Source organism: Zalophus californianus, chromosome X, assembly GCF_009762305.2.
Source record: "Zalophus californianus isolate mZalCal1 chromosome X, mZalCal1.pri.v2, whole genome shotgun sequence".
NCBI classification, from domain to species: Eukaryota; Metazoa; Chordata; class Mammalia; order Carnivora; family Otariidae; genus Zalophus; species Zalophus californianus.
Genome location: NC_045612.1, coordinates 56,233,189 through 56,246,207, shown reverse-complemented (window position 1 = coordinate 56,246,207; position 13,019 = coordinate 56,233,189). Strand labels below are relative to the sequence as shown.

The following is a 13,019-nucleotide window of genomic DNA, read 5'->3' as shown; positions in this document are numbered from 1 at the left end:
ATATCAATTGTATATTGTATATATATAAATATATTGCATATATGCACATTTCATATATTATATAGCTTGTGACTGAATTCATCAAATATCATCCACATTGGAAGGAAGAGCTTCATCTAGATCTAGTGGATCAGTAGTTTCATAAACATTAAAATTAATCAATTTTCAACAATTACTAATTAAATACTAATATTGAAAAATAGAATATTAATTTACTGATGATTTCTCTACTTTTTTTTTACTTTTATCTGTTAATTAAATCAATGGAGCTACATATCTACTATAAAGAATTTATCCATATACAATGAAAGAACACTGACTGCTTTCTTGGGTATAGCAAATTTATTCAAAGGGCAAGGCAATGGTAACACCAAAAAGAGAAACATTAAAATATACATGTAATTTTAGAACCAAGGTTCAGAATCTTTGGAAATTTTATGTTTGTGTGAATGTGTGTACACTTGCATGCCTTATTCTCATGAGAGGGTCTATATGATTTATTAGATTCTCTAAGGCAGTGCTACTCAAAATGACCCTGAGCTAGCAGCTTAGTATTTCCTGAGATATTGTTAGAAACCCAGTTTTCCAAGCCTCCACCACAGACGTACTGAAACAATTTATGGGGGTGAGGTCAAGGAATCCATGTTTTAATAAGTTCACTAGATGATTCTTAGATATGCAAAAAAAAAATTGAGATGCCCTGGTATAATGGATCAGAGGACCTTAACTTTATATTGCTTTTTCTATATGTTCTTTCAGCAAACTGCTTAGTTAGGACTTGTCTTACTTTATTGGAATGAGGAGAAATTTCCAGCCCAAACACACAAAAAATGGTCTTTGGCTTCCCATCCCTGAGTATGCCTTATGCCTAAAGTGTGGACTGTTGTGAACTTTTCCTAATGATGGCAGTGGTAGATAATATCATACAGAATATATACCTTCCAAAACAACTTTAATAGTGACTTTAAAAAAATACTCTAGAAATGAAATATATGAAGAGAATGGTGGTAAATCCCTGAAGAATATTTTGAAAAAAGTTATATAACTCAGTTTTCAAACTTATTTTCAGCAGCATATGCATTAAGGAAATGCTTGAGGTCTCAGCAGCCAAGTCAAAATAGTGATCCATAAGAGAACTAAGCTGGGATTAAGCACTGCAGAACAGGAAATTTCAGGGAAGTTTTATGGGATGAGATTAGCATTTCCACTCCAAACTGCAATTCCTCTCAATGTCGTATAATACTGTAGACCCAAAACTCCAATGAACCAATATAAATGACCCTTGGTAAAATTCTGAAACAAGCTCTTCACTTCTCCTCAGCTCACCTCAAGAAAAATATTTTACTTAGCTTTTATCCCATTCAGTGAGGGTCTTAGTGTCTGCCAGGCAATGGTAGTTAGAAAGGATTGATCATCTACTATTGCTAATATTTTGGCTACCTACTAACACATATGCTTTACTGATGTACACATGTACATGTACAGATAAAAAGCATCTACTTTCAGAATACTTTACAAAAGTGATTTGATGATAAAGATGCAGTTCTTTATGGGTGATGTTACTTTATTTTAACTGGGCATGCTTGTACCAACTTCTCTAAATCCATCAATTAGGTGGCTGCTTATTTGGCTACATGCAGTAGACTGGAAGATGCTTGTTTTGTGTAGACATAGATAGTCTCTTGAACTGCTTTCAGTAACCCATTGTGAACTGCTTTCAGTAACCCATTTTCTAAGTGTCTTTTCACTTTCGCTTCTTGATATTATATGTGTATCTATTCAAAAGATGTATAATATGTCAAATAAATCTGAACAGATCAGTAGCTACTACTATGAGATCTTTAATCATTTTAAATCATAAGTGAACATAAACATATGTTACTAAGTAACTTAAAATACTAACACTTTTACATTTGAATTAGCTCAAGTTTTCTCCAAGGTTATATAAGCAAAAATATGTTATTTTTAATGGTAGGTTATTTACTTCATATACCATGCATCATTACTTTTCAGTTACTGGTGGATCTTGAAAACAGCTCTATGTTTGCTGGTGATCTTGAGTGTCAGAAGCTCCTAATGGAAGCTATGAAATACCATCTCTTACCTGAGAGAAGACCTATGATGCAAAGCCCTCGGACAAAGCCTAGAAAATCAACTGTGGGGGCACTTTATGCTGTGGGAGGCATGGATGCTATGAAAGGTAACAGAAACGATTAATTTAGAAAGTATCATTCAAAAAAATATGTTCTCAACACCCCCGAAATTATGAAGGTGGAATTAAAGCAATATTTAATTTTGTGCATCTAAAGCTAATTTTAATAAATAGCATAATTTATGTGATTTTACAATTTTTTTCTTACCTTATGGGACATAATCCTTTAATTACTGTTAGCTAAGCTCTTAATAGGTACTTTTATTTTATGGCAACAATTTTTAAATTAAGCATTTGCTTTGCAATATAAGATGTTTTCAGGGAAAACTTACTTAAGGTTTATCATAAATAGAAGGGTTTAGCAAATTTGTATAAAGAAAAGCATATTTGTTTTTTGACAGAAATAGAAGAGGGCCTTGATGTCAAGTTCCTATTAGACGCTTAAAGACCAGTTTCAAAGAATCTTGAAGTGTTGGTGCTACAGGATAGAAAACTGGTTCCAAACTGAGGTTCAGCTGCTTGCCATGTGAAAGTCAATACTTGAGAGACAAGTAATGGTGGGAAAAGAAAGGTTACTTTATTCAGAAAGTCAGCATCTTGAGAAGATGGTGGACTAATGTCCTGAAGACCATCTCCCCAGTATAGATGAAACCAGAGGGTTTTAAAAGAGAAGTTTGGGAAATGGTGGGGGCTATGTACAGGGGCAGTTAATCATATGTCAAGCAGTTAAACATATGTCAACATGACCTTGAACAGACTTGTTGGGCAGCTGTTTTCAAATGTGGTCAGGCCTTATCTTTTGGGATAGTCTGGCCCTTCATTCCTTAAGGCCAATGGTCTGCAAAATCTCAAGGAAAGTAGGTTAATTCTATTATAAACCAAGGGACTTAGGTCAACAAACAAGGAGTGCATAAGCTTGAAGTAAATTAACCATTAATACCAGTTGGAGTGCTGTTACAAATCCCCATTGTCAATCCTTCATTCCATTTCTATGGAACATACATAGAGGTCCATCATCTATAACTGCTTCAAGCTGAATTAGGGCAGACTATGGGGTTTGGAATGGAAGGATTTGACATGAGTGCAGGATTTAGCTTTTGGTTCCTTGTTCTCATGGAGGGGTATCAGAGGTAGTTTTTTATCTCATTTTTCTACATTGTTTGGCACTACATGGCATCATTAACTTTATCCCCAAGTATAGTCTAAGGAATAGTAACAGTACAGTTAAGCCCAATTTTATCATTCCCTCTAAAATTGATTTGATACCAAAAGAATATACCAGTTTCAAAGAGAATAGATCAGTAAACCAGTCCCAGCCACCCTGGAAAAATGGGATGTTGTGGGCAAGGGCCTGTTGCAGCCATGTGGCTTGCTGCCTGATTTTGTCTCTCTGGGTTCTTACTTCCAAGGACTAGATAATATAGGTACAGCAATCAGTGTTTGCTATTATATAAACTCTACCTTGTTCAGCAAGCAATCAGGTACTTAATAAGAGGCATTTTCCCCCATACCTTCAGATGAATTTTATCTGAGTAATCTTAAAAACAGCTACACACATTGACAGCATAGCAACACAAACGTATGTAAGCTATATAAAATATTCTATTACTGAGGTTGGTGTACTTTCTTTTATTATTATTAACATATAATGTATTATTTGTTTCAGGGGTACAGTTCTGTGATTTATCAGTCTTACACAATTCACCACAACACATATCCTCCCCAATGTCTATGGAAAAAAACAAAAAACAAAGGTTAATGCTTGGAGCAAATTATAAACCCAGTATCTGGTTCTAAGTAGTCCCAATGAGAGGCGTTTTAGATGTCAGGCTCAAAGCATCTTCAGATGGAGTGGGAACAGACACTGGCAATCTGATGGATTTTTATGGTTTATAGTTTAAATGTCTCCAGTGATTCTTTTGAGTGGTTCATAGAGCAACAGGCATGAAGATTGTCTATATATGAGCTATTGTGGCAATTTCTCTGAAGTTTCTCCTGAGTTGTCTAGCTTCAATTTTCAGGGCTTCAGGAAAAAAGGCAGTTTTATTTCTTAATTATTTTAAGACAAGAGAATAGGAGAACATTGGAAACCTTATTTTGGAAAGTCATAGCCAGATATTGGAGGAAACCAGAAGAATTTAGATCCAGCCCAGTTTTATAAGGAAACAACAAACACTCAAAGATAATCAGAATTAGAATCTAACATCCATGAAGGTGTGTTAATGAAATATAATCTTGCTCTCTAAATTCACCTTCACTCCTGTCAAAGATAGACAAATTAAGACTAATTTGTTTGTAAGATAAGTTTAGTTTTAATAAATTTAATTAATTTTTATATAATTATTTATATAAGTACAGCAAGAATGGTGATTGACCATAGAGATTGTTTTAAAACCTGCTTTGGTGGAAGGTTTTCCAATGAATTTTAGATTAAACTTTCAATAGCCTCTCAAGGCCAGAAGCCAAGTCAAAAACTTGTCATAAGATTTGCCTGTAATACCTGTAGATTTGAGTGATTTCTTTTTTTCTGATGTCCCTGAAATATCTTGAGATTCCTGCACCTTCCAAGAACTGATATTTTTTACTCACCCAGTAAGGCTGGTGGGAACTCTGTAAGCAATGTGCCAGGCCAACATTTCCAAGGGTCTTTACTGGCTCCATACAGTCAACTTTAGTTCCTTAAAGCTGTCTGGTTATATCTGAGTCTATGTATGTCTTTCTTAAATATGACATTCCACTTAAAGCCTTGGTAAAATAACCAATGTTTCCAATGGTATCTTGTTATAAGGAGTACCCATTTACATTGAATTTATGCAAATAATGACAATTACCATGACAGAAAGAATATTCCTTAAGAGTTTCCAAATTCTTCAGGGATCAGGTAGGGAGAAAAATAAATATTTCAGTTTGTTTACAAAAGAATATTTTTTAAAGATTTTATTTATTTGTTTTTGTCAGAGAGAAAGAGAGAGAACAAAAGCACAAGCAGGGGGAGGGGCAGGCAGAGAGAGAAGTAGGCATCCTGTTGAGCAAGGAGCACAATGCTGGACTGGATCCCAGGACACTTGGATCATGACCTGAGCTGAAGGCAGACACTGAACCAACTGAGCCACCTAGGTGTTCCTACAAAAGAATATTTTTACCAAATTTCTGTAAGTCATAGATATCTTAAGAGAAAAAGTGTCCTTAAACTTGGAAAACATTAGAGAAACAGCAATGATTTAAATAAGAATTATAAAAATATAATCATTTTAAAAAATTTTTAGTCTCATATTGTTAATTCTTGCTCTGTTTGAATGCAGTTTTTCCATTAGTTCTGGAAATTCTTAGTTTAATTTTATGATCTTAAAAGTATCAGACCTGCATCTGTCAAAAGTCCTTTTCAGGAATCTCCTTGAAGCTGAAAAGCATTTGCAAGAACATCAGAATAATTGCAAGGGACAAAAGATTCAAAAACGGCCATGTTTAAAAATCTGATAAGAGTTTATTATAATGGGGCGCCTGTGTGGCTCAGTTGGTTAAGCGACTGCCTTTGGCTCGGGTCATGATCCTGGAGTTCCAGGATCGAGTCCTGCATTGGGTTCCCTGCTCAGCAGGGAGTCTGCTTCTCCCTCTGACCCTCCCCCCTCTCATGTGTTCTCTCTCTCTCAAATAAATAAAATCTTTTTAAAAACAGTTTATTATAATGTAGTTGTCAAGGAAATGCAGTTATTTCTGTGATGCAGAACATTTTAATAATTAGAATTACATGTGATGACATTATGCCAAGATATATTAAAATTTTAGGAATTTTATATAACTTTTAAAACCACCCTGACATTTACCCACATAATATAACCTAAGAAAATTAATCATTATATGTTTGACAATGCTTCCAGTGTAACTTAACATACCAAATAAACAAGACTAATAAATCAAAAAGACTTTATTTAGAATTTGAATTTTTAGTAAGTTTGTTAAGAACCTCAGAAGATTCTAAACTACATGCCTAAATAAGATCATAGATCACTATAAAATTTAAATTTTATTATTTATTTGACCAAGGTGACAATAAGAGATCCCACAGGCAAAAATAAAGGGTTACATAGTTGTTAGCAAAACTTAGTTCCTTTAATATTGAGAAGATTTAGTAATCAAAGACCTAATTAAAAACAAACATAGAAACTTCGTTTTTCTGTGCAGTTAAAGATAAAATACTTTGTTTATAATTTCTTATTAAGAGCAGACCAACAATAAAATAAATTTTGTCTTTTTAACAAAGTTAAGCCAATTTCTAGACAAAAAACAAATTCCAATCTTATATCACTGTACTTTTAAAATTCATTTATTCCAATCTTAGTGAGTCCTTACCATAAATATTTTTTTCCAAAGATTCCCTTCATGAACTTTCTAACTGCTTTTTTAAATCAAATTTTGTCATAACTCTTACCTCTCTTAAATAGCCAGTCTTATTTTAGGAAAAATTACTTTTTCTCCCCTCAAAAAAATGTATTTTTATTCCTCATGCCTTTCTTACATATCTCCTATTTTCCTATGTACAGAGTTGTTTTCCTTACCATTTCTAGCAGTCTCAATCACATGTATCAAAATTTTAACTCTCAGAAACCTTTCTCCAGTGAAAACTAAGTAGTAACCAGTTGTGGAAGGTCTATTAGACCAGAATTTTTTAGATTGGCAAATTTATGAATATATTTTATATTTTATAAAATGTGATTGTTTTCATAGAACTTTTTAATAAAGCATAATACATGCTTATTAGCATACCCAAGTATATTTAGTTTTCTGTAATAAGAAGCCAAAATCAGATAAACCTATATTTAGTAATTGTTAAAACATTAACATTTTATCTTATTTTGTAAAGATTTGGACATCCAATGAATTTAACCCAATTTATTATTTAACCTAGCAAAACTTCAAAGTTTCAAGTTACCAAAGATTTTGGAAGCTATTTAAAAGTTTACCTTTACACATTTTTTATCTATTCAACCTACTTGTTCTTAACATTTACCCATGTAAACTTCATTAGATAAAATAAATCATTAATTGTTATTGACAAATTGTAACAGTTACAACAAGAATTTAACTAATATTTAGGTAGAATAAAAGCTAGTTATCTGTATTATATTTGATGATGATAACTCCAAAAAACATGTCTATTTTAATTAAACCATCAACTTTGATTGGCTTTAATAACAAATATGTTACACCCTTGTGCACTAAAAAGTCAATTAATTTGTTTCCCACTGTCAATTTTATCTGGGCCTCTTGTGGAGAAATCTGAAGTGAGCAGTTTAAGTCCAGGCGAGCCCTTGGGTCCCTTCATGTTGATTTAGGAGTTGTTCCAGTTTGAACATCATAAGGATGTGACCCAATGGCTTAGGATGCTTTTTGCTCTTCAGTAGTGAGGCTAGGAGGAGCAGGAGTCAATGGTGCTGAACGCACCAAGGATGGTATAGGAGCCACTGAGTGAGAGGCACCCATTTTGGTACAACAAAAGAAGGAGAGGGAAGGCAGAGCAAGAAGCAGCAGGGGTGCCACTGGCACGGCCAGAGGCAGATTTAAAGTTCGGACTAACATTCCTCCATCTCCATTTTCTGTCTCTCCTTCCTGAAAAACAGTTTTGTTTTGTTTTGTTTTGTTTTTTCTCCTTTGCTTTACAGCTTTCTGGTGGAGGTGGAAAAGCAGGCAGTGGGTTGGGCATTGGTTCCGGTGTTAGTGCTTGAGCAGATGGAGTTAGGATTTCCAGTGTCTGCCTGTATTCCTCCTACTTTTCTTTATTATTCTGATTATTAGGAAGGTCAGGTGTCTTAGATTTTTGTCGTCCTTATCTCTCTGGACCATCAATTAGGTCCCTTTCTGTGCAGCATCTTTATTATGAAGTAATATAAAAGCCTGAATGTAGGGAATTTCATGTCATTTATCTGATCTCTGACAATACAACTCCAGTTTACAAGAGTGTAATAATTTAGAGACCCATTTAATGGCCTCTTTCTTTCAGGCTCAAAACATACATATGCCAAGAAGTGTTACAATAAAATACCATTTTTTAAAAATATGGAATCATAACTATAAGTATGCCCATCAAACAGAATTCACTCCAGTGTGCTCTCAGATGGAACAAAACTAAATCCTCCCATTCCTATGCAGATTCCTAAAACAGACAATCAGACAAACAGACAAGGTGCTTCTGAGACAGACGGATTCCTCTCCTTCAAGGAGAGACCAGTATGGAATCACTTCTGAGTCACTTCTCTTACCAGTGGTACCACAAATTGACCCAGAAAGGTCCAAATGGCTAAAAGCTCAGATGACATAGAAAAAAAACTCCCAGAATGCATGTCAGTGGACTGACTTGATCCTAGATCTCAGCTCAAACAGATGAACAGATGCATGTTTCTTCACCAACAAAAAGCAAAAGTAAGCAGTCCACACCAGGTTGGAGAAGACAGGGAGCCTCCCTGAAACAAAAGGAGTTTGGGCAAATGCTTGGGAAAATCCTTTAAATTCTCCACCCTAGGGTTGAATAACCACAAGCAGATGGCTCCAACTATCATAGCCACCGGCTTGGGAAATGAATGGGTAAGGCCTGGCCCTGTCTTGGCCAACTGCTCCATCCCAGGAATCCCAAGGGGGTTGGCTAGATAAATTGGAAGCACAACTCTTGGCTAGCTCACCAATGTGAGGTTAGGAAATGGTTCCGTCTCTTACCAGACAGAACCATTTCCTAACTCAGGTTTGGCTGCTTTCCCCTTGAAAAACAATACTTGAGAGACAAGTAATGGTGGGAAAGGAAAGGTTGCTTTATTCAAGAAGCCAGCTACTTGGGAAGATGTTGGACTAATATCCCAAAGACCATCTTCCCAGCCCAGAAAATCCATAGAGTTTTAGTGGGGAGGTGTGGGGAATAGCTGGCTATGTGCAGGAGAAGCTGGTGCTCAGGCAGTTCGTTGTATGTCAACATGACCTGGAACAGACTTGTTGGCATCAGTGGCAGCTGTTTTCAAATGTGGCCAGGCCTTATCTTCTGGGAAAGTCTGGTCCTTCATTCCTCAAGGTCAATGATCTGCAGAATCTCAAGGAAAGTGGATTAGTTTTAGGACTTAGGTCAGCAAACCAGGAGTGCATAGCTTGAAGTAAGTTAAACCTTAAGACCAATTGGAATGCTGTTAATGTTGATAACAAGGTCAGCAATTTAAACCTGGAAAAAAGTAATGATTTTACATAAGAATTTTATCAAAGGGAAAAGGGACAACTTTCTGAGGACATCATGTCTTCTCTGAACCCTTCTGAGAACCCATTTTTCTATATCTCTGCCTTTTTTGACTTGATTTCTTGGTCAGTAGACCCATGTTTCCAAGACAATGAGGCAAGAATTTTGTAATTAAGATATGGGTTGTGTAGAAATTCAAATCAACCTACTTAAAATCTGCCAAATCATGCATAGAAATGTTATTTGATACCTTGTAGAAAATAATGCAAAAGTCAAAATTCTGTGCCACTGGAAACCAATTCTTTCTTTTGATATGTGTAATTGGAAATTGAAAGACAGTATAAGAAATTTGCTAATTAATCATAAACCTATAAAGCAAGAGCTTGTAAATGCAATTATTTATAAAGTAGCAAAGTAACTTCACAGAACTAATGCTCTTCAGAAAATAACAAATGCAGTGAGATCCTATAATTAATTGCAAGTCTGGTAACTTGATATTTTATTACATTTTGTTGAATAGAATGAATATTAACAACACTTTAAAAGGTGTCTAGTTTGATATTTAAATTTAAAGGGAACTACATAGAAAATGCAAGCATAGTTATCCTGTTTCTAATTAAAAATAATAGTTTAACCTGCAAAGTGAAAAAAATGGAACACTTTGTGTTTTTTTTGTTTGTTTGTTCCCTATCTTTGTTATTTTTCAGCTTCCTGTTAAGTTATATTAAAAAATAAATGTGTTACAAAAAATAGTAATAAGTATCTACAGTTCCTTATCAGATTTTTTAAGAATGACTGAAATGTGAACCTATAATCCCCTTGACTTTATTACCACAGTTTCATATGGAAGGAACTAAGTTTCATTTGAGACTTCATGAGTATCTAGTGTGTTGAGAAAAAAAAAGGCCCTATGGGAAGTTGCAGACAACTACAATAATAGTAAAAAACTATTTTTGAGTTCCTCATCCTTCATTGGCATTTTGCAAACATAATTTCTAATCCTCACAGTAATGCTACAAGATAGTATTGCAGTTTTGCAGATGGGGAAACTGAGGCTCTTAAGGTAACATAGCCAACCCAAGGACAAACATCTAGAGAGACTGGAAGTGGAATTCTTACTTAAATTATATATTCCTTTTTGCTATACTGCCACTATTTTTGAAGAAAGAGCAAAACAAAAACTGACCTCTCTTTTTAAGGGTCTTAGAATCTATAGAAAAACCAGGTTGAGCACTTAGGGACAAGAAAGAAAAGAAAGAAAAAAAGAAAGAAAAATAACCTTAAGTTATAACAAAACATTAAAGGGGTAACATTTATCTGTATAAATCAGTATTACATTTCTGTTCTTTCATAAAACTATAAAAATAATTTCAATATGCGTGCTTTTTCTTAGAGTGCATTATTTCATTTTTTAAAGATATTTTCTGAATTTTCCCCCTTTGATGTCTAGGAAATGCAGTACTTCTTCTGTCCTTAATTTTCTTTTTGACTCATACAGTTAACTTGGAATTAGTTGGTAGATATAGGCATCACACAAGTGGCTGGGGCTAACTGTAACGCCTACCATGTATATTAAAAGAATCATCAGAAAGTTGTATGATCACAGAGTCAACATTAAAAAATGGTCAAATGGTAAACTTTGGGCTTTTGTACATAAAAGTATGCAGTAACTTTTCATTTATTAAAAACAATGAATTCTGAGAGGCAGTATGCCATGGGATAAATGGGAGGCTAATATAGTTATTTTTAGATCATTTTAAAAATAGATGGAAAGATTTCATTCATTTTGATGGCTGCATAATATTCCATTGTATATATATTTGTAATGACGTGGATGGAACTGGAGGGTATTATGCTGAGTGAAATAAGTCAATCAGAGAAAGACATGTATCATATGATCTCACTGATATGAGGAATTCTTAATCTCAGGAAACAAACTGAGAGTTGCTAGAGTGGTGGGGGGTGGGAGGGATGTGGTGGCTGGGTGATAGACATTGGGGAGGGTATGTGTTATAGTGAGTGCTGTGAATTGTGTAAGACTGTTGAATCACAGACCTGTACCTCTGAAACAAATAATATATTATATGTTAAAAAAAAAGGAAGAAGATAGCAGGAGGGGAAGAATGAAGGGGGGGAAATCGGAGGGGGAGATGAACCATGAGAGACTATGGACTCTGAAAAACAAACTGAGGGTTCTAGAGAGGAGGGGGTGGGGGGATGGGTTAGCATGGTGATGGGTATTAAGGAGGGCATGTACTGCATGGAACACTGGGTGTTATACGCAAACAATGAATCATGGAACACTAAAAAAAAAATAGAAGGAAAAAATCGCTAAATCAGATATATTCACAGCTATAGGAGCTATCATGTTCTCAACAATACTACGTTAGGTTGGTTTTGTTTCCTCTTGACCAGATCATAAATGAGGGTCCAATAAGAGCTTAGAGATGAATTGAGAAACAATATTTCAATGTTTTAGGGAAGAAGATTTATATACACAGAAACATCATAAAATGAGTCCTAAGGAGAGACATCAGTAAAAAAAAAAAATCTAATTTAAGTTTTCCCATCAAATGTAGAGCTGGCATAGTAGGCCAGCTAGGAGATTTACATTTTGATTAGTTGAAGCAATAGTGGAGGTAGGTAAATGGGCTGAAGAAATCCTCAGAATTCAAGATATAGAACTACCAGTTATATATGTTCATAGACAAAAATAAGAGATGTGGAATATATTAATCTTCTATATTTCATCTAATGCTCAGAAAAAAAAACTAACTTGGCATAAAACAGACTTCTACATTATTTCAGTGTAAATCTTCTGTATGCACTTGATTAATGTAGATTTGTACAATTTCCTGACCACTATTAATATTTCTATAATTTTAGTAAGTAGAGCAGCCTAGTCTTCATTTCCTAATCTAAATTCGCTTTTTGTTTAATTCCACTAATGAAAAGAGTTTGAAATAAATGGTTAAAATAGGAAGAAGTGGATAGGAAGACAGATTTGGGAAGATTGGAATGAGGAAGTAGAAAGATCTGAAAAAGTTCAGAAAAAAATGAGCTGGTTGGGGCACCTGGGTGGCTCAGATGGTTAAGCATCTGCTTTCGGCTCAGGTCATGATCCCAGGGTCATGGGATCGAGCCCCACATCGGGCTCCTGGCTCAGCGAGGAGCCTGCTTCTCCTTCTCCCTCTGCTTCTCTCCCTGCTCAGGCTCTATCCTCTCTCCTCTCTCTCTCTGTATCTCTGTGTCTCAGATGAATAAATAAAATATTTAAAAAAAGGGCTGGTTGACAGAGTGAAAGTTGATGCGTGTTTGTAGATATTCCAGTTTTAACAGGATCATCCGGAGATATTTATTGTAGAAAAGATATTCTTCTAAGTGGTGTTATTTGACCTTTCAGTAGTAAATGCAGTCCATTTAGCAATTATTGATCTGTAAATCAGCATTCAGCCAAATCCATCTTATCAGTGAAAGATGGAGGTATTAAAGATAAAAGATAATGAGTATCTGTATATACACAAGTTTTATTGTGAAAACCCAAACTCTTGAGACATAAATACTTAAAGTACACTATTCATCAGAAAAGATCTAAAATTACAGAAAAGAAATAAACACTGTCTTCACTAAGCTAATATATATAGAAAAACTTTCAGA

General features: G+C 34.8%; 1 protein-coding gene across 2 annotated transcripts in view; it reads left to right on the top strand.

The window, feature by feature from the left end:
* The window catches only part of KLHL4 (kelch like family member 4), a 150,714-nt gene that overhangs the window by 85,422 nt on the left and 52,273 nt on the right, over positions 1–13,019 (top strand). For both annotated transcript variants that reach the window (XM_027608380.2, XM_027608379.2), the window contains exon 6: positions 2,014–2,200. In XM_027608380.2, the coding sequence (XP_027464181.1) occupies positions 2,014–2,200 (187 nt within the window). The remainder of the gene's footprint in view (positions 1–2,013; positions 2,201–13,019) is intronic.